Source organism: Scyliorhinus torazame, chromosome 10 (genome assembly GCF_047496885.1).
Source record: "Scyliorhinus torazame isolate Kashiwa2021f chromosome 10, sScyTor2.1, whole genome shotgun sequence".
Classification (NCBI taxonomy): domain Eukaryota; kingdom Metazoa; phylum Chordata; class Chondrichthyes; order Carcharhiniformes; family Scyliorhinidae; genus Scyliorhinus; species Scyliorhinus torazame.
In genome coordinates this window covers 261,900,862-261,923,413 of record NC_092716.1, presented here as the reverse complement: position 1 = coordinate 261,923,413, position 22,552 = coordinate 261,900,862, and the positions used below count along the sequence as shown (strand labels likewise).

General features: G+C 47.5%; 1 protein-coding gene across 9 annotated transcripts in view; it reads right to left on the bottom strand.

The window, feature by feature from the left end:
• The window catches only part of LOC140384757 (liprin-alpha-1-like), a 227,329-nt gene extending 207,147 nt beyond the window's left edge, over window positions 1-20,182 (bottom strand). For 3 of the 9 annotated variants that reach the window (XM_072466743.1, XM_072466745.1, XM_072466748.1), the window contains exon 1: window positions 19,689-20,180. In XM_072466743.1, coding sequence (XP_072322844.1) covers window positions 19,689-19,931 — 243 coding nt within the window. In that variant the 5' untranslated portion in view covers window positions 19,932-20,180. Of the gene's footprint in view, window positions 1-19,688 lie in introns of all 9 variants that reach the window. The other 6 variants (XM_072466747.1, XM_072466744.1, XM_072466751.1 and 3 more) reach the window with 5 other exon arrangements.
• Window positions 20,183-22,552: the final 2,370 nt, after the last annotated feature.

The following is a 22,552-nucleotide window of genomic DNA, read 5'->3' as shown; positions in this document are numbered from 1 at the left end:
GCTTAACCCAGCTAATAAACCCTCCCCCGAACCCAAACCTACGCAACACCTCCCAGAGGTACTCCCACTCTACTCGGTCAAAGGCCTTTTCCGCGTCCATGGCTGCCACTATCTCCGCCTCTCCCTCCTCCGATGGCACATTATCACGTTTAAGAGCCGCTGAACATTCGTATTTAATTGCCTGCCCTTTACAAATCCCGTCTGGTCCTCATGTATCACCCCCGGGACACAGTCCTCAATCCTCGTGGCCAACACTTTTGCCAATAGCTTAGCGTCCACATTAAGGAGCGAAATCGGCCTGTACGATCCACATTGCAGTGGGTCCTTGTCTCGTTTCAGAATCAAGGAAATTGTCGCCTCCAACATTGTCGGGGGCAGGATCCCCTCCTCTCTTGCCTCGTTAAAGGTCCTCACTAGTAGCGGGGCCAACAGGTCCGCATACTTTCTATAGAACTCCACCGGGAACCCGTCCGGCCCCGGGGCCTTCCCCGCCTGCATGCTCCCCAAACCCTTACTCAGCTCCTCCAACCCGATTGGTGCCCCCAAACCAGCCACCTCTTGCTCCTCCACCCTCGGGAACTGCAGTTGGTCCAGGAATCTTCTCATCCCCTCTTCCCCCCCTGGGGGCTGGGATCTGTACAGCTCTTCATAGAAGGCCTTGAATACCTTGTTTATTTCCGTTGCACTCTGGGCCATGGCTCCCCCACCATCTTTGACTCCCCCTATTTCCCTCGCTGCCGCCCTCTTACGGAGCTGGTGTGCCAGCATCCGACTGGCCTTTTCCCCGTACTCGTCTGTTCCATACTTATTATAAATATATTTTATGAAATGTTAAGTTTCACACTATTTGGAGATACACAAGATAGAAAGGACACCAGTGACTTGGAAATCAGGTTATAGGAAAATCCGTAATCCTAATAAAAATGGAATTAGTATAGTAGTTATGTTACAGTACAGTAATCCAGAGGCCTGGTCTAATAATCCTGGAGCATTTAGTGGGCAGCTCAGGCACCCACACTGGAGCTTTGTGAGCCATCCATGAATTTAAATAATACAGTGTACCACAGGAGTTTTCAAAGAGAACATGGTGTTCCTTTTCCCACTAATGAGACAATGAGAGCAGCTTGCTCTTAATCACTAGATCCATAACATTCAAATCAGTTGGGAAACAAATCCGACTAAAAATAAAACAGAGCTGTCTGTGCTTAGCTGGATTTCCAGGGTCACGGGCTAAACTTAACATGTGACCCAAAATGTTCTAAATTGACCCAAAAGCTGGCTATATTTAACTAACATTCTTCCTTTTCCAGATCAGGATGTGAAAGTGCAACTTAAATTACAAATGGCACACTGAGATTCTCTATTCAGTGTACATCCCAATAACAACTCTTTCCATGGCAGCAACTGAAAAAATGCCATCAGTTATTTCAGAGGAATATGGGTAGCAACATGGTGCGTCTGAACCAGAAGTCAGAGAAATTTTCAAACTCCTACTCATTGAGCCACGCATGTCGACAGCTTGTGCTGGTGACGGTAACAAACCATGTCTACCCAACAATGAGGGAAAGCTGAATTCAATTTTAAAAATTGATCATATTTGACATGGATGGCAATAGCTTGAAAAACTGTGTTAATAGGGAGGGGGTTAAAATGTGGCAAATTTATTTTTAGCTGAAACAATCAGTTTCATATAATGTTTTTCATATCATGAGAACATAGGAAGAAATGGCCATCAGCCCATCGAGCCTGCTCCACCATTCAAGATGACCATGACGGACATCCAGTTCAATGCCTTTTTGCCCCCATTATCTCCATACCTTTTTGTCAGTGGTATTTAGAAATCGGTTGTTCTCTACGTCAAACATACTCAATGACTGTGTCTCCACAGCCCTCTGGGGAGAATGCCAAAATTTCACAACCCTCTCGAGTAAAAGAATTCTCATCTAAGTGGCTTCGCCCATATTTTGAAATGGCGTATATAAAATATAATTCTTACGGAAATGCAGGGCTTATATCAGCAGGTACCTTAATTGAAAGTAGAATAGGTGGAGAGAGCAGTTAATAAATCATTGTATCCTGGGCTTTATTAATACTGGTATAGAGTACACGAGCAAGGTGTTTATGCTGAACTTATAACAGACACTAGTTAGATCTTAGCTGGAGTAGAGTGTAAAATTCTGGGAAATTCTAGGAAGGATGTGAACACTTTGGAGAGCGTGAAGAAGAGGTTTACAAGAATGTTTCCCACGATGAGAAACATCAGTTATCAAGATAGATTGGAGAAGTTTGGGACCGTTGTCCTTCTGGAGAGAAGGAGGCCAAGAGGAGATTTGATGGAGGTGTTCAAAATCAAGAGGGGGTTCAACAGAGGAGATGAGTAAAACTGTTTCCGCTCGTAAAGGATCGAGAACAAGAAGGCACAGATTTAAAGTGATTTGCAAAAGAAGCAAATATGATGTGAGAAATAACTTTTTCACAAAGCAAATGGTTGAGGTCTGGAATGCGCTGACTGAAGTGTGGTGGAGACAGGTTCAGCTGAGGCATTCAAGAGGACATCAGATGATTATTTGAATATAATCTTTATTATTGTCACAAGTAGGCTTACATTAACACTGCAATGAAGTTACTGTGAAAATTCCCTAGTCGCCACATTCCGGCGCCTGTTCGGGTACACTGAGGGAGAATTAGAAATGTCCAATTCACCTAACAAGCACATCTTTCAGGACTTGTGGGAGGAAACCAGAGCGCCCGGAAGAAACCCACGCAGACATGGGAGAACTTGCAGACTCCGCACAGACAGTGACCCAAGCCGGGAATCGAACCTGGGACCCTGCCGCTATGAAGCAACAGTGCTAACTCCTGTGCGACCCTGCTGTGCAGGGGTACGGGGAAACGGCAGGGGAATGGCGCTGAGTCATAATGCTCATTTGGAGAACTAGTGCAGACATGATGGGCAAATAGCCTCCTTCTGCACTGCATCAATTCTGTATCCTCTGGTCCTAGACTCCCCAAACATCTTACCAACATCTATTCCGTCTATCCCTTTAGCATTTTCCATGTTTCAATGCGATCATCTCTCATTTTCCAAAATTCTACAGAATACAGGCCCAGTTTTTCTAATCTCTTCAAAGGATAGTCCTACTATCCCATGAACCTCCACTGCATGCCCGCCATGACAACAAAATCCTTTCTAGGGTAAGAGGACCAAAACTGCATACAGCATTCCCAAGTGCAGTCAAACAGAGGTTCTGTACAATTGCAGTAGGGCATTGCTATTCCTGTACTCAACCCTCTTGCAATAAAGACTAACCTACCATTGGCCTTTCTAATTGCTTGCTGCAACTGCATGTTAGCCTTCAGTGACTTACTGATGATAATTTTCCCTGTTGTCTCTTTTAGAAAATAATAACTTGGCCTAATTTGTAAAACAAGAAATTAAAATTACCAATGGAAATCAGGTCTATGCAGCTACCAGATTTGTGGTGCAAGTTATAGGTCTCAGGTTTGCAACTTGGAAAGCTATTGGCCTCATTCAGTTTCAGTGACTTATTTTAAACGTTAAGAGGTTTAACAAAAATCCCCCAAACTAACCATGCAAAATTCTTACGGGGCTCGACAGGGTAGGTGCAGGAATTTTCCCCTGGTTGAGACAGGGGGCTCAAGAACCGGGGACACCGTCTCAGAATAAGAGGAAGGCCATTTAAGGCTAAGATGATTTTTTTCACTCAAGAGGATGGTGGTCCTTTGGATTTCTCTACCCCAGTGGGCTGGGGAGGCTCAGTCATTGAGTATATTCGAGGCAGAGGTCAAAGGATTTCTAGGTACTAAAGTTAACAAGGGAAATGAGGAGTGCAGTAAAATGATGCTGAGGCAGATCAGCAGGATCTAGTCGAATGATGGAGCAGGCTTGAAGGACCAAATGGCCCACTCCTGCTCCTATTTCATATGCACTGCATCTACAGCAAGCCACTGATGGCATAGTAACTGTAGTCACTACCTGGCATTAAGATTTGTAATCCTGAGGTTTTCACCTCAATTGTATCTGTATACCAAGTCAAGTGGAAGGTGAAGAGAACACGAGGGTATGTGGAGAGAGAGAGCAAGAGGTTAATATTTTGTAGCATATTTCAGATTATCACATCAAATGTGAAATGTCACTTCCTATGAATTTAGAGGATTGAGAGAAAAGAGAAGATTAATGAGGGGCAGCATGGTGGCACACTGGTTAGCACTGCTGCCTGTCAGCACCAGGGATCTGGGTTCACTACTGGCCTTGGGTCACTCCCTGTGCGGAGTCTGTATGTTCTCCCCGTGTCTACGTGGGTTTCCTTCGCGTGCTCCGGTTTCCTCCCACAGTCCAAAGATGTGCAGGTTTGGTGGATTGGCCATGATCAATGCGTGCGGTTACAGGGATAGGCCAGGGGAGCAGGGCTAGGTAGAGTGCTCTTTGGAAGGGTCAGTGCAGCCTTGATGTGCCGAATGGAATCAAAGTTAATTTACTTGGTGCTAGCAGTAGAATTGCTAATGTTGTAATTCTGACTGGCATACCAACAATTAAAAAATGGGTAACATTTTAAAAGTTAGCTTAGATAACTTGCTACAACCCTACAATTTAACCCACTGTTAGTCTATGGCATGTTCATCACACATCACTGAAGTCACAGGACTTTCCAGATCAGGAATTAACTCTGAATCTTAAAAAACTCACTATATGCAACTCAAAATTAGGGATCCATGAGGCAGTCGACCATTCAGAGCAACAAAGTTGTATTCAACCACAATCTGTAATCTCATGGCCAAACATACCCACACCCTATCATTAGCAAACTAGAGATCAACCTTGGTTCAACGAATACTGCAAGAGAGCATGTCAAGAGCAACATCAGGAATATCTAAAAACCAAGGTGTCAACCTGGTGGAGCTACAATACAGGATTACCTGCATGACAAACAGAAAAAGCAGAATGTGGCAGAGATCAAAGCAATCCCACAACCAACATTTCAGATCCAAGCTCTGCAGTACTGCCTCATCCAGTCGCAAATGATAGCGGACAATTAAAACAACTGAAAGGTGACTCCACAAATATCCAATTTATGCAAAATACAATTCTGAACTATTTGCAGCCATCTCCAGCCAAAAGTGCTCAGTGGATGATCCAACTTGGCCCCCTCCTGACTCCTGAGCTATTTTAAGTTCCAACTAATTAAACAAAAGTAAACAAATTTAAGGGACAAAATCAAAAAAGTGGCCGCTCCTTATGGGGCACTGTCCAAACTAAACAAAGATCAACTAAAACTTCGAAACTCATACCAAAATGTGAATAAAGGGGTATATAAAGCACCTTAGACCCTGCGGTGCCCACCAGGCATGAAAAGCCCTAATGGTGCCGCATGCTCCCTCTCCAGGGACATCTGGCCAAGAATGACGCCGCGGAAGAGGGACAGAGAGTCAGACTGGGTGACCTCCTCGATTGCCTGCTGCCTGGATCTATTAATGGCAAGTTTTGCCAGGCCCCTCTACGCAACGGGTACCTGTAGATCAGCAGTGTGGGACTGAAGCGCAAACAAACTTTAATAAAAGGTTTGATAAGAAGCTGAGAAGAGGGTGCAGCCTAAAACATGTAACGTAGATGTGGTCCATGGACTCCACAAGGCCTCAAATAAAAAGGCAGACATCTTGGGAGTCATGCACCGGTGCAAAGGATGGTTGTATGGTACTGCTATGCAACACTCTCTACCTCAGGTCCCCAAGATTATGGGGTGGACTCCACCATAGAGGGACCTCCAGTGGGGATCTCCGCCACTGGACGGCAATAAGGCAGCCAATGCGTCTGAGTGACAGGTGAGGGCAAGGAGGTGCAAGGTGTACAGCAGCAGCCAATACAGGAAACCCCTCAAGGACACAGAGGGCATTTCCGCGAAGTGGCTCCGACTTGAGAGAGGTATTTTGTTTTAGTACCCACAATCACAGATACCAGTTTATCATCAAATTTGATTCACTCCACATGATATCAAGAAACCATCTCCTAGAAGAATGAATCTAACCATCTCCACTTGACACTCAATGACAATACTATTGCTAAAACCCCAACCATCAACATCCTGGGATTTACCATTGACGATAAACTAAACTGGACCAGCCACATAAATACAGTAGCTACAAGAACACGTCAGAGGCTGGGAATCCTGTGGTGAGTAACTCAACTCCTGGGCCCCCAAAGCCCATCCATCATCTACAAAGCACAAGTCAGGAATGTGATGGAATACACCGCAATTGCCACACGAGTGCAGTTCCAATAACACTGGATCGACTGTTTTGTACTGCATGGGCCAAATATCCAGGGCAAAGCAGCCCAATACCTGTGTACCATCTACGAGATGCACTACAGCAACTCACCTAGGCTCTTCCAAACCTGCATCTTTACCACCTAGAAGGAAAAGAGCGGTAGATGCATGGTAACACCACCATCTGCAAGTCCCCCTCCAAGTCATGCACCATCCTGACTTGAAAATATATTGTCGTTCCTGTACCGTCACTGGGTCAAATTCCTGGAACTTCCTTGTGCAGCACGGTAGTGCAGTGGTTAGCACAGTTGCTTCACAGCTCTAGGGTCCCAGGTTCTATTTCTGGCTTGGGTCACTGTCTGTGCGGAGTCTGCACATTCTCTCCGTGTCTGCGTGGGTTTCTCCGGGTGCTCCGATTTCCTCCCACAGTCCAAAGTTGTGCGGGTCAGGTGGATTGGCCATGCTAAATTGCCGATAGTGTCCAAAAAGGTTATGTGGGGTTACGGGGATAGGGTGGAGGTGTGGGCTTGGGTAGAGTGCTCTTTCTAAGGGCTGGTGCAGACTCGATGGGCCGAATGGCCTCCTTCAGCACTGTAAATTCTATGAAATTCCTTCCGAACATCAATATGGGTACAGCTGCAGAACGTGGACTGTAGTGCTTCACGAAGGTGGCCCAAACCCACCTCCTGAAGACAATTAGAGATGAACAATAACGGCTCGCCAAGCTGGCAATGCTCACATCCCGTGAAAGAATAAAAAGACATTTTAAACATGGCCTATGAAATACACGATATAATAGTCTGCCTTCTCAATTATTTAACTTTTTAAAACTGCTGGACATCTATTCATCTCCCAACTTCCATCGGTGCTGAACCAAAAAGAACCTGTGCAAGAAAAAATACTGACAAACATCATGGAACCAAATTTATTCCTATTTGCACAACCATATAAATACCAGCTGCTGACTTGAATATAACAAAGGCTTTTGAAAAGTCATCCACATCCCCCATCTTACCTTGTGAGGGAAATAAGATTGGCAATGAATCTTTTCCAGTACCTTACAATAGTACTGGTGAGAAAATCCATTAAATATGTAACACAAAAGGGAGTGACATCAAAATCAACTGATGCAAAGCCACTACCTCAGCCAAATTATATTAGCTTGACAAAACATATATTCCTGAAAAAGACAAAGTTTTCCAATAGTTTATTCTGCCAGGAGACCAACAAGAGTTGCTCTCTCTTGTGACAACAAAGCTATATTTGCACTACAAGCCTAACTATTCAATTAATGTTCTTAATGAAAGTTTTCAACAAAGAGAAAAATACCAATTTTATAGAACATATAGGGAACAGAAATTATAACCCAGATAAGCGATAGATTTTTAAAACCCTGACTTCATGAATACAGTAGTAACCCTGACTTTAGCATACTACAATTTAGATTGCTATTGATTTGAAAGGCTTTCTGGTTCAACCTGGTGCTAATTTGCACCATTATACATTTTAAGGTTAAGAAAGCCCAGTTTGCAAACTGGTTATAAAATGGATTTAAGCAAATTCAAACAAGTACGACGTAAACAGATACACCGTTCCTATCAAATTCTTGGACAAGGCAGATGCAAGAAGGATGTTCCCGATGGTAGGTGTGTCCAGAACCAGGGGTCACAGTCTGAGGATACGGGGTCGACCATTTAGGACAGAGATGAGGAGAAATGTCTTCACCCAGAGAGTGGTGAGCCTGTGGAACTCGTTACCACAGGAAATAGTTGAGTCCAAAACATTGTATGGTTCAAGAAGCAGTTAGATATGGCACTTAGGGTGAAGGGGATATGGGAGAAAAGCAGGATTAGGTTATTGAATTGGACGATCAGCCATGATCATAGTTAATGGTGGAGCGGGCTTGAAGGGCCGAAGAGTCTCCTCCTGCTCCTATTTTTTTCTACGTTTCTTACTTTTCTATCAGGGATATATATTCAAATCAGCGGCAAAGTAAGTCTGCTTTTGTATACTTTTGTATTACTGCTGTCAGTTCAACTGGGTCTTCCTGGCTATGGGAAATGTAGTACGTTTGCTTTATTATTGGTGGCACTAAGAGCAGTGTGGCAATATAAAAGCATTTATAAAGCAAGTTACATTGAAACTGACTGAACTGAAAAATATTTAGCCACTGATTTAGCCTGAATCAGCATTACCCAAATAGTATCTAATCCACAGAGCAAACAGCTGATTTGACTTTCTAACAAAGAAAGACTTTTTACTATCAACAATCAGCTCTGTGCTCAACTCATTTCCCACTTCAACTACCTTGGGAGTTTTTTTTTCAGATACAGTGCAAGCTTTCTGCTCGGCACTGAACTCCTTTGCAGTAAAATCAAAATACAAAAATAATTTAATATAAATCAATGCTTTATTGTGCACAGATGGGGTTGTCTTTCAACTTCAGCAGAGAACTGGAGGCACTGAACAGGCTGCCTGCTGTAACACCCTTGTCTGCCTTTTCTTTCGACAGATTCTTCCTCCCATCCCCCACACCATAATCAGCAACTTGCAAGGAATCCTACCTGCCCATCTAATCCATAATTTAAAACTATGATTTCTAAAGCCACACGGTTAAAATAGCGTTTCCCTTTCTCCTGCTTCCTACCATTTCCCAACTTTTTCACTGTTGCATTAGCCAACCGTTCCCTTAAAAAAATATACTATGGCTTTCCCTAATAATCCTGAAGGTACAATCCAATTTCAAAACACTTTTCCTAAAATGCAAGGTTCAAAATCCCTTTTAACAGGTGATATAAAACTAATATAAAGCACTGCGATTGCTGGAAAACTGAAATAAAACCACAACGTTGGAAAAAAGCAGGTCTTCCGTCAGAATTGAAACCTTAATTCACATACTCTACAGATGCTACCTGACCTTGAATAATATTTCCAACATTTTGAAATGAAAATCGCTTATTGTCACAAGTAGGCTTCAAATGAAGTTACTGTGAAAAGCCCCTAGTCGCCACATTCTGGCGCCTGTTCGGGGAGGCTGGTACGGGAATTGAACCCGCGCTGCTGGCCTGCTTTAAAAGCCAGCTCTTTAGCCCTGTGCTAAACCAGCTCCTGGTGTCTTCTTAAAAACAGGTTTCTTGTGGTGTGAAAGTGCTGCTGACGCATGCAAGTGCTAATCCAACATACTAAGTTGAATTCCGGTTAAGATGAAAAGTCCATAGGAGAAATCATTTGGTTCAGAGTTGGATTAAACTTGGGCTGAAATTTAAACAACCCTAGATCAATGTATAATTTAACATTTGGTACCTCCAAAAATCCTTCCAAAATGGGGATTGACCGATGTTAACCAGTTAAGTGGGATCTGAATATGTCCCATGTGAATAAGCCATATTGTGTGTGTAGGCCACTGGGAATGTTATTCCATACATTATCAATGTGCAACCTCATTGTTTGGATTGGCTTTTCACAGTAACTTCATTTGAAGCCTACTTGTGACAATAAGCGATTTTCATTTCAAAATGTTTAGATTGTTTGGAGACTTGGGCGGAGAGATGGCAGATGGAGGTTAATCCGGACAAATGTGAGGTAATGCATTTTGGAAGGTCTAATGCAGGTAGGGAATATACAGTGAATGGTAGAACCCTCAAGAGTATTGAAAGTCAAAGAGATCTAGGAGTACAGGTCCACAGGTCATTGAAAGGGGCAACACAGGTGGAGAAGGTAGTCAAGAAGGCATACGGCATGCTTGCCTTCATTGGCCGGGGCATTGAGTATAAGAATTGGCAAGTCATGTTGCAAATGTATAGAACCTTAGTTAGGCCACACTTGGAGTATAGTGTTCAATTCTGGTCGCCACACTACCAGAAGGATGTGGAGGCTTTAGAGAGGGTGCAGAAGAGATTTACCAGAATGTTGCCTGGTATGGAGGGCATTAGCTATGAGGAGCGGTTGAATAAACTTGGTTTGTTCTCACTGGAACGAAGGAGGTTGAGGGGAGACCTGATAGAGGTCTACAAAATTATGAGGGGCATAGACAGAGTGGATAGTCAGAGGCTTTTCCCCAGGGTAGAGGGGTCAATTACTAGGGGGCATAGGTTTAAGGTGAGAAGGGCAAGGTTTAGAGTAGATGTACGAGGCACGTTTTTTACGCAGAGGGTAGTGGGTGCCTGGAACTCGCTACCGGAGGAGGTGGTGGAAGCAGGGACGATAGTGACATTTAAGGGGCATCTTGACAAATACATGAATAGGATGGGAATAGAGGGATACGGACCCAGGAAGTGTAGAAGATTGTAGTTTAGTCAGGCAGCATGGTCAGCACGGGCTTGGAGGGCCGAAGGGCCTGTTCCTGTGCTGTACATTTCTTTGTTCTCACTCCATCCTCATTCATCCAACTGTTGTCAAGGATATGCACAAAAGCTCCTGCAGAGAACTTGAATTTTGGCATGGTTTTACATCTGAAAGTTACCATAAACTTGTAATTTCACTATGTCGATCATACAGGCTCCCTCGTACCATCTTGTGTTCTCATGTGTGGTGTTTTACACGAGAACGGGTATTGAGGCTTTCCACTCTAGTTTGGCATATCAAGATTTTTTGGCATTTCTTCCAGGTTGCCAATGCGACATAATGGGTGCCCATGTTGCTGGAAACTTTGGCATTGAGGTTTCTTGGTAGTCTCGGAGCTATTATTAGACCATAAGAGTAATCGAGTCTGCTCCGCCATTCAATCATGGCTGATATTATCTCATCCCCATTCTCCTGCCTTCTCCCCATAACCCCTGATCCCCTCATTAATCAAGAATCTATCTCTGGCTTAAAGATGCTCAGTGATTTGGCCTCCACAGCCTTCTGCAAAGAGTTGCACAGATTCACCACCCTCTGGCTGAAGAAAGTCTTCCGCATCTGTTTTAAAGGATCGTCGCTTTAGTCTGAGATTGTGTCCTCTGGTTCTAGTTTTTCCTACAAGTGGAAACATCCTATCCACGTCCACTCTATCAAGGCCTCATAGTATCCTGTAAGTTTCAATAAGATCCCCCCTCATCCTTCTAAACTCCAACGAGTACAGACCCAGAGTCCTCAACCGTTCCTCATACGACAGGTTCTTCATTCCAGGGATCATTCTTGTGAACCTCCTCTGGACCCTTTCCAAGGCCAGCACATCCTTCCTTAGATGCGGGGCCCAAAACTGCTCACAATATTCCAAATAGGGTCTGACCAGAGCTTTATACAGCCTCAGAAGTATATGCCTGGTCTTGTATTCTAGCACTCTTGACATGAATGCTAACATTGCATTTGCCTTCTTAACTGAACCTGCACGTCAACCTTAAGAGAATCGTGAACACGGACTCCCAAGACCCTTTGTGCTTCTGATTTCTCCATTTAGAAAATAGTCTATGCCTAAATTCCCCCTTCCAAAGCGCATAACCTCCTGCTGCAACACTAGACATTTTGTCCCATAGAACAGTTACAACAACTGGCTGCTTCTCTGAAGTCTTTGCTGGACTCATGGTTTGATTTAGTCCATTTAGGAGAGTATACACACACTGTATTTCTGGTGCCAATGTAACAATCTGATGATTTGAGGACCCAATCCAAAACATTCTAAGATCAGGCCGGTGCCAAGTCCCTGCTCACATGACACAGTTGGCCTTGGGCATCTTTTTCAGGGCAGATTCCTTGCCCTTCCATTCTCACACCACTTAATTTCAAGGACACCGAATTCCTTCACTGAAGCAGTTATTAGACGAGTTAGCAAATCTTATGACTTTCAGCTTGAAACCAGCTTCATACTTCATCCCTTTTGTTGGAAGACTCATTTCTCTCTTTTGTCTGCTCTGTAAGGTCTTGTCTTAAATTCCCACACATCTTCACAACACAGTCTACGTCACCTACTTGATCCAGTTATACAGTAATGTAAGTAAAACATACATTTGTGGGGTGAAAAATTAAGGCTGACTGCTAATGAGAATAAAACTGTAGTTAAAAAAGTGTCAATTATATGCGGAATTCATGAAAAAACATGATTTTTGAAACCAGTAAAATAGGGCCATCTCCTATACCACGATCCACTATACTTTTATATTAAATCCAGCTGCCTTTTTCAGATAACAGAGCTGCAGATCCAAATATTCTTTCACAATTGCAGGTCCAGATATTCTGTATTTTATGATTCCACTGCTGGAGAAGGGAGCTGGGTGTGCTGGTATAAACTAAGCTTTCTTTTATTCCAAAATTGCTGTTAAAGCATAAAAATGCACCCTTAACCTTGGCTGGATCGGACATCAGAACAGAGACTCCGTTAAGGAATGCGTCTTTCATAAGCAATATACACACGTTTAGCATCGACCAAAGCGGAAACTGCTTTGCACCTAAAATAAATCTGTATGAGTGCACTGTTAATGCCCTTCCACACAGTACACAGGGCATAGGATTGCCACCAAATTGATGAATCAAACAGTTGCTTTAGAAATATGAATTTGCCAAATGCACAACCGTTTTCCACATTACCATTCAAAAAGTGAACAGGACATCGGTTTTGTAGTGCAATTGCAACGGCAGATTGCACGGACACTCAAATGTAAAATGCAGACTGCACAATACTGTCTCATAGAACAGACTGCAAGAAAGAAAATTCATCCAATTTGTTTTTGTTTCAACAAACAAAAAAGCCAGAAGGGAATTTGCTCATTGTTATCCTACATTTTTCTTTAAAATTCTTGTGCAGGGCAGCACAGTGGCGCAGTGGGTTAGCCCTGCTGCCTCACGGCGCAGAGGTCCCAGGTTCGATCCCGGCTCTGGATCACTGTCTGTGTGGAGTTTGCACATTCTCCTCGTGTTTGCGTGGGTTTCGCCCCCACAACCCAAAGATGTGCAGGGTAGATTAATTAGCTATGCTAAATTGCCCCTTAATTGGAAAAACATAATTGGGTACTCTAAATTTATTTATTTTTTTTAAAAAAATTTTTAATTCTTGTGCAGCATTTCTGAAAAACCTTAAAACTGCAGCATAAACTACCAGAGTTCCAACCGTACATTAACAGCAATGGGATTTCGCACTTCAAAAAGATACCATTCTACCTGACATGATATTTGTACTCTATAAGTTCACCTGTCACCCTGTTAAACAGAGATCAAACTGCACTGACGTTTATGCAAGAGCAAACTTCAATTTTAATTGGCAGCAAATGCCTGAAGCAGTTTATCTAACATGATAAATGCAAGAGTCTTCAAAGATGTGTTGCTCTCCAGTCACCTCATTAACTGGTGCATAACTGTCAACAGAACCTCAGCTACGTCACACCTAAATATTGTACAACATTTGCCAGGATCTGGTACTTCATGCAAAACAGGCTTCTTGCATCACAACAATTGTGACTCATATGTCCTGCCCATAAACAATACATTACTATTATTTGGCTTTGGAGTAAACCAGCATTTCCAAACATGTACTTCGATGTAAACAATGAATTACCATTAACAAAAGCTTTGACACCATCATGAACCACCTTCTTTGTTCTTTCTGCCCCCCTCGCCCCTTTCACTGGCTTATAAACCCAAACATTTGTGTCTTTCTTCAGTTATGGTGAAAGGTAATGGGCCAAAACTGTGAACTCTGTTTCCCTCCATAGATGCTGCCTGACCAATTAATTTCTCCAGACTTAATTCTTATTACAGCAGTCAGTTACCGATCACCTCAGGTTGCGCATCACACTTTAAAAGGTTGCCATGACTGAAAACGACATGCATTTACAAAGGATTCTGCAGTTCCAAAGAAACCATCGTGTGCAATTCAGTTGCAGAAGATCTTTGGGAATTTTGTCTTGATTTTCATTTCATTAATCATTTTTTCTGTCATTTACACAAAGTATTCAATGCTGATCTGCCATGTGTATTATTACCCAAATTCTTGGAAAGTCTATGAGATGGGAAACACATTGGCAGCACCATTGTGATAAAGAGTTAGAGACACATTGTGATAAAGAGTTTCAATATATTTTCTTTAATTGCAACTCAAGTGTTAATCATGGCATCTTTAATGTAGCAAATAGAAAGAGGCAAAACTGGACACCAGGCGGCAATAAAGCGGGAAATGTCACTGCAGGCTCTGCGATCAAAGACACAGGGAAGGTACATTAAAGATCAAAAGTCAAAAAACAGAATGCACACTGCTATGTAGGTTGCAGGGGGAGGAATGGGCCAAGCCATGATGACCTGTACAATAGAAGGCGACAAGGATTCAAATTTGGTACATCAAGAAATTATGTTCACAAGGGCAGAGATAGTATGGGGGTGTTGCACTTTACCCTGATAATGGCAAAGAATGATAACCAATATACCAAATAAACGTGAATGGCCAGCAAAAAGTGCATTGGTAGAGTTGAACCAAAGGTGTTAAGAGGTATTGATGAAGGTTCAGAGGCAGTCAGCATACAATAGGAGCAGGTAATGATACTCAAGTGAAAGTAGGTGAACTGTTTGTTGTAAACAATATAGTGCAGCCTGAGCAAATAGCTGGTGAGAAAAGATTAAATCAGGGGTTAGGCTACTGAACGTCTGGTAAGAACCTGAACTAGTCATCTTTTGATGTATTGAGGAAGCTGCAAAAAGTCCTTGCCCATGACAATTTAATGATAGACAAGCAGTTAGGCAGCAGCCATGCTCTTGGAAGTCAGCGAGGTATAAATGAATATCAGCAAATAAATGGGAATGATCCCAAACAGCAGCATTTGACAAGGAAAAGACTGTAAATGGCAGCACGGTGGTAGTGGTTAGCACTGCTGCCTCAGTGCCAGGGGCCCGGTGGAGTTTGCACGTTCGTCCAGTGTCTGCGTGGGGTTTCCTCCGGGTGCTCCGGTTCCTCCCACAAATCCCGAAAGATATGGTATTAGGTAATTTGGACATTCTGAATTCTCCCACTTTGTACCCGAACAGGCGCCGGAATGTGGCGACTAGGGGATTTTCAAAGAAACTTCATTGCAGTGTTAATGTAAGCCTACTTGTTACAATAAAGATTATATTATTATAAGGGGGACCAGGGGAGCTAGCATTCACAGTCAGCTACTTAAAATCAGCTCACCTTTACATTCAATGTTCAGCATGGTGAATAATACTGTTGTGATATTATTCTGAACAACTTCTACTTGTGTGGTTGCGTCTTTAGTTAGTTCTGTATATCGTTAGTTGCCTCTGGTAGCCCAGCACCACAAGGTCCACAATTTGAGAAAATAAAACTGCTTCCCAATTTGTAAAAAAAAAACCACTTCAATCTGTCTCCCCAAATGTTTTCCCTTTCTAAAAATGAAATGTACGACACCAAAGGCCATTGTCATTTTATTATCGACTGGGTAAAACATCATGGCCCCTAAAACAAGCCCAACAATTCCTAATAGCATGTTAGTTTAACACAACTGTGCAGTTTATGCAAGCAAGTCGTTAAATCTGCGACGAATACCAGCTGACTGTAAAGCACTTCTACAATATTAAATTGCATTCTTTCAGGTTACAAACTTACAAAAATAATGAACTGCTCAGAGATTGTAAAAACCTGCCTTTCACACAATACCCATTTAGCCCTGAAGAATCTGCTGATTCTGTAACCTGAATCGTATACACAAGATTGAAATAGAAAAAGAGGGCACTTTTAAGCCAATAATCTTCAAGATACAGTTCGCAGTTGCAACCAGCATCGAGGGCAGATTCACGGGGTTGCAATTCTTCAGATTGCTTTATATTTTCACATCTCTTTATTCGCAAGATGTTATTACTTACATGGTGAAGTCTGAAGGCTACAGATAAGGTTTGTTTTTATTTCTACTGACCCAACACCAGCAACTTGTAAATAAATTGTGGCCAAAGCCTGAAATGACCGAGACAAATTGCAAAACGCAATAAAAGTAGAAGTTTTCTATGTAAATGTGCAATACTGTTTGTTTAGGAAGAAATAATTGATCAAAGAGGTACAAAACAATCAGTTGTTTCAAGAAAGTAGAGTTTGTGCAACACTTCCTGTGCTGATCTATTTAAAACCAAACTGATTTTGTTCAAAGTCTAGTAATACAAGTTATAACTGTAACATATACATTATGCCAATTTAGCTCTGCTGGTTATGACACAAATGACTACAATAATCAAATCCAGAATCAGATCTGACAATGTGAACTGAACCACTTACAAATATATTAAAGAACAATGTACTATTTTAGGCTTTGCAAAGGGTTTGTGTGGTGTACAAGTTTTATCCAGCATTTAAATTTAACATTCCAAACCACAGCAAATGCCTTTCCAATCAGGAGACCACAGATGACAGTTTACATCTTCTGTGTAACCTATACAGTCCAACTCTATTTGAAGGATAACCATCTTCACACAATACAAAAAACACAAACACATTCCAACAAAAACGTGAACACAATGCACAATCTGATTAAGCAAGTGCATGAATGGCAACACAAACGACTTAATGTAAATGTCAAGATTACCAAATCTCCTTGCTTAGATGCAACAGGTAGCAAACTCATCACAATGCATCATTGATAGTAAACAACCAGCTTGCCCAAAGTTTAACGGTGTTTATATCCTATAACAATAACTATGAGACTGACTTCCAGCATTTGAAATCACCAAAAACTTGTATTTGATGTGTGTAAATATTTTTTGAAATGAACACTTTTTTCTTAAATGCAATTGTGTTCACAAAAAGACGACCTACTCCATGCCCTTCCAAAAAGCAGCCTTTGGGGGAAGGTAATGGGTGGGGTGCTGCAGGGGTTGCTTCGTAATTAAATAATTACATCCCTCTCAATCCCAAGTAGACTTCCTCTTTATAAGAACATGGATTAAATTAAGCTGCACAAAATATGGTTCTTTGTGTGTGTTGGTGGTGGGGGAGCAGACGTATTAACTTGGATTTGGGAGACAACAACTAAAAGTCTGCCTACAGAACCCAACCCCCCCCTCTCTCCTCCTCCTGTGATAGTTTTGGACCAAAGTTTAAAAATAGGATACAGTAGGGTGAAGGGGGGATGGAGAAGAGAAGTAACGGTCTGGAGTCAGGGTTGTGGGGTGGGGCGGAGGATAAAGGTCTGGAGTGGGGTGGGGGGGGTAATGGTAGCACAGTGTTGTTAATTCACAGCACCAGGGTCCCAGGTTCGATTCCTGGCTTGGGTCACGGTTGGTTTGGAGACTGCACGGTCTCCCCGTATCTGCGTGGGTTTCCTCCGGGTGCTCTGGTTTCCTCCCATAAGTCCCGAAAGACGTGCTGTTAGGTGAATTGGACATTCTGAATTCTCCCTCTGTGTCAAACAGGCAGCGGAATTTGGCGACTAGGGGATTTTCACTGTAACTTCATTATAGTGTTAATGTAAGACTACTTGTGACAATAAACATTATTAAATTTAAAAAATAAAGGTCTGGTGTCTGGAGTGGGGGGGGTTGCTGTGTGGGGGGGGGGTGCGGGTGCTGCGGGGGGGGTGCGGGTGCTGCGGGGGGGGTGCGGGTGCTGCGGGGGAGGTGCGGGTGCTGTGGGGGGGTGCGGGTGCTGTGGGGGGTGCGGGTGCTGTGTGGGGGTGCGGATGCTGTGTGGGGGGGCTGCGGATGCTGTGTGGGGGGGCTGCGGATGCTGTGTGGGGGGGGCTGCGGATGCTGTGTGGGGGGGGCTGCGGATGCTGTGTGGGGGGGCTGCGGATGCTGTGTGGGGGGGCTGCGGATGCTGTGTGGGGGGGCTGCGGATGCTGTGTGGGGGGGCTGCGGGTGCTGTGTGGGGGGCTGCGGGTGCTGTGTGGGGGGCTGCGGGTGCTGTGTGGGGGGGCTGCGGGTGCTGTGTGGGGGGGCTGCGGATGCTGTGTGGGGGGGCTGCGGATGCTGTGTGGGGGGGCTGCGGATGCTGTGTGGGGGGGCTGCGGATGCTGTGTGGGGGGGTGCGGATGCTGTGTGGGGGGGTGCGGATGCTGTGGGGGGGGTGCGGATGCTGTGGGGGGGATGCGGATGCTGTGGGGGGGGTGCTGTTGCTGTGGGGGGGGGGCTGCGGATGCTGTGTGGGGGGGTGCGGATGCTGTGGGGGGGGTGCGGATGCTGTGAGGGGGGTGCGGATGCTGTGGGGGGGGTGCGGATGCTGTGGGGGGGGTGCGGATGCTGTGGGGGGGGTGCGGATGCTGTGGGGGGGGTGCGGATGCTGTGGGGGGGGTGCGGATGCTGTGGGGGGGGGTGCGGATGCTGTGGGGGGGGTGCGGATGCTGTGGGGGGGGTGCGGATGCTGTGGGGGGGGTGCGGATGCTGTGGGGGGGGTGCGGATGCTGTGGGGGGGGTGCGGATGCTGTGGGGGGGGTGCGGATGCTGTGGGGGGGGTGCGGATGCTGTGGGGGGGGTGCGGATGCTGTGGGGGGGTGCTGTTGCTGTGGGGGGGGTGCGGATGCTGTGGGGGGGGTGCGGATGCTGTGGGGGGGGTGCGGAAAATGTGGGGGGGGTGCGGAAAATGTGGGGGGGGTGCGGATGCTGTGGGGGGGGTGCGGATGCTGTGGGGGGGGTGCGGATGCTGTGGGGGGGGGTGCGGATGCTGGGGGGGGGGTGCGGATGCTGGGGGGGGTGCGGATGCTGGGGGGGGTGCGGATGCTGGGGGGGGTGCGGATGCTGGGGGGGGGGTGCGGATGCGGTGGGGGGGAGTGCGGATGCTGTGTGGGGGGGTGCGGATGCTGTGGGGGGGGTGCGGATGCTGTGGGGGGGTGCTGTTGCTGTGGGGGGGTGCTGTTGCTGTGGGGGGGGTTGCTGGGGGGGTTGCTGTGGGGGGGTTGCGGGTGCTGTGTGGGGTGTGGGTGGTGTGTGTGGGGGGGTGCGGATGCTGTGGGGGGGTTGCGGATGCTGTTGGGGGGGGGTTGCTGTTGGGGGGGGTTGCTGTTGGGGGGGGTTGCTGTTGGGGGGGGTTGCTGTTGGGGGGGGTTGCTGTTGGGGGGGGTTGCTGTTGGGGGGGGTTGCTGTTGGGGGGGGTTGCTGTTGGGGGGGGTTGCTGTTGGGGGGGGTTGCTGTTGGGGGGGGTTGCTGTTGGGGGGGGTTGCTGTTGGGGGGGGTTGCTGTTGGGGGGGGTTGCTGTTGGGGGGGGGTTGCTGTTGGGGGGGGTTGCTGTTGGGGGGGGGGGTTGCTGTTGGGGGGGGTTGCTGTTGGGGGGGGGGTTGCTGTTGGGGGGGGGGTTGCTGTTGGGGGGGGGTTGCTGTTGGGGGGGGGGTTGCTGTTGGGGGGGGTTGCTGTTGGGGGGGGTTGCTGTTGGGGGGGGGTTGCTGTTGGGGGGGGGGGTTGCTGTTGGGGGGGGGTTGCTGTTGGGGGGGGGGTTGCTGTTGGGGGGGGGGGTTGCTGTTGGGGGGGGGGTTGCTGCTGTTGGGGGGGGGTTGCTGTTGGGGGGGGGGGCTCGCTCCCTCCTACCTGAGGTAAGGCGGTGTTGAGCTGTCTCTGCAGCGAGTCCCTGTCGTGGAAAGCCTCCTGCATCTTGGCCTGACACAGGGCCAGCGAGTCCTGGCTCTCCCGCAGGCTCTCCAGCAGCTTGTCCCGCTCGTCCAGCATGTTCACCATCAGCTGCTCGAAGTTGGCCTCGGTCTCGGCGCCGTACTGCGAGCCCCGCGGGCTCAGCGTGTCCTCGCTGATGGTCGGCATCACCTCGCACATCATCTTGGGCAGGAGGCCGGGAGGAGGGAGCGGGCCGGCGGGAGTGGAGGGGGACTGGAGGCCGGTGCGCGGCGGGGCCTACACTGAGCCCCGGCCGGGAGGAGGGGGTCAGAGCAGCGGCAGGCCCGCCCCGCACCCAGATCACTCAGGCCGCTGCCGCCGCAAACCCGCCGCCGCTCCTCCTCCTCTGCCCGCGGCCTCGCTGCTGCCGATCGCCCCGGGCCCGCCCGCTGACCCGAACCCCGGCTGTCCCTCCCTCACATCCCCCTCTCCGCCTCTCCCGCTTTCTCCCTGGAGGGCGTCCGCGATCCCGGCCAGATGTCCGCGCGCCTCCCGTGCTCCCACGGCGTGCGCGTGCCTGACGCCACCCCGCCTTGCGTGCGCGCCGCGGCCGGCCGGCCCACAATCCTCCCACCCGCCCCCGCAGCGTCACCCCGCATGCGCAGTCCCGCGCGGAGCCGTCCGCCACCTCCCCGCCCCTGCCCGCATGCGCGTTAGCCCCGCCCCGCATGCGCGTTAGCCCCGCCCCGCCTCTCCCCGCGTGCGCAGTTAGCCCCAGTACCTCTGTCTGCGCCGGGCGCCTGAACACTGAGGCGGACAGCCGCGGGTTCGAGACCCGCACCGGCCCTGCCTTGCCTGAGGTGTGCCGACCCTCGGGTTGAATCACCAGCAGTCGCCTCTCGAGAGAGAGAGGGAAGGGCAGCCTCTGCCACTGCGGAGACTTTCATTTCGGTGTCAGAGGGGCAGCGCAGTGGTTAGCACTGCTGCCTCACGGCGCCGAGGTCCCAGGTTCGATCCCGGCTCTGGGTCACTGTCCGTGAGGAGTTTGCACATTCTCCCCGTGTTTGCGTGGGTTTCGCCCCCACAACCCAAAGATGTGCAGGGTGGGTGGATTGACCACGCTAAATTGCCCCTTAATTGGAAAAAATGAATTGGGTACTCTAAATTTATTTATTTTTTAATTTGGAAGTCTGAGGATGTTTTTAATATGTCATTTTGTGTGATGTGGGCGTCACTGTAAAGACTCACCTGGTGAAGGAGCTACGCTCCGAAAACTAGTGATTCGAAACAAACCTGTTGGACTTTAACCTGGTGTTGTAAGACTTCGTACTGTGCTCACCCCAGTCCAACGCCGGCATCTCCACATCATTACTGGCGAGGCGCTTGTTCCTCCTCCCTAATTATCCTTGAACCGAGTGACTTGTTTGACCAGTTAAGGTTAGAACTGGGAGCAACCGGTGTGTGCCATCCGGAGAGTGGGTGCCTCACCCGCCGTCGGCGCCTCCCGAACCCCCACTGCCATTTAACGCTCAGTTCATTCGCGGTCGGTCATCGTGACGTCCATCAGCTCTTCCAGCTGGCCAGGCACAGCGCTGCAGTGGCCGGACATGGTACTGCAGCACACTGCCTGGGGACAAGTCCAGGGACCCTCGAAAACCTAAGTCATAGAATTTACAGAGCAGAAGGAGGCCATTCAGCCCATCGAGTCTGCACCGGCTCTTGGAAAGAGCACCCTACCCAAGGTCAACACCGCCACCCTATCCCCATAACCCAGTAACCCCACCCAACACTAAGGGCAATTTTGGACACTAAGGGCAATTTATCATGGCCAATCCACCTAACCCGCACATCTTTGGACTGTGGGAGGAAACCGGAGCACCCGGAGGAAACCCACGCACACACGGGGAGGATGTGCAGACTCTGCACAGACAGTGACCCAAGCCAGAATCGAACCTGGGACCCTGGAGCTGTGAAGCAATTGTGCTATCCACAAGGCTACCGTGCTGCCCCAAGTCCTGGGGGTCCTGGGTGTGGGAGGATAATAATAATCTTTATTGTCACAAGTAGACTTACATTAACACTGCAATGAAGTTACTGTGAAAATCCCCTAGTCACCACGAGCCCGGTGGTGGCGGCAACGTTAAGGATCTGGGGCCAGTGCAGACGGCATAGGGGTGCAGTGGGAGCCTCGATGTGGTCCCCGATCAGGGGTGACGACCGGTTTATCTCGGGGAAGATGGACGGGGTGTTCCAGGGCTGGCATCGGGCGGGGATTAGAAGAATGGGGGACCTGTTCATCGACGGGACATTTGCGAGCCTAGGGGCACTGGAGAAGAAGTTTGAGCTACCCCCGGGAAATACATTCAGATATATGCAGGTGAGGGCTTTTGTGAGGCGGCAGGTCAGGGAATTCCCGCTGCTCCCGACACAAGAAATTCAAGACAGGGTGATCTCGGGTGTGTGGGTCGGGGAGGGCAAGGTTTCGGCAATACACCAAGAGATGAAAGAAGAGGGGGAAGCGCTAGCAGAAGAGTTGAAGGGTAAATGGGAGGAAGAGCTGGGGGAGGAGATTGAGGAAGGTTTGTGGGCTGACGGCCTGGGTAGGGTTAATTCCTCCTCCTCATGTGCCAGGCTCAGCCTGATACAATTTAAGGTGGTTCACAGAGCCACAGTTAGAGGAAGGTCGGTCGGCCACCTCCGGGTCGCGACGATGCGGAGCTAAGCCGCGTGAGTCGGCAGCTCCCGCAGAAACCGACTTTTGGGCCCGCTAACAGAGCCCCAACGGACCTGTAAAAAAAAAAAAACCCGTGGGGAAGAACGGAGGAAGCCCCCTACAGCCCTGC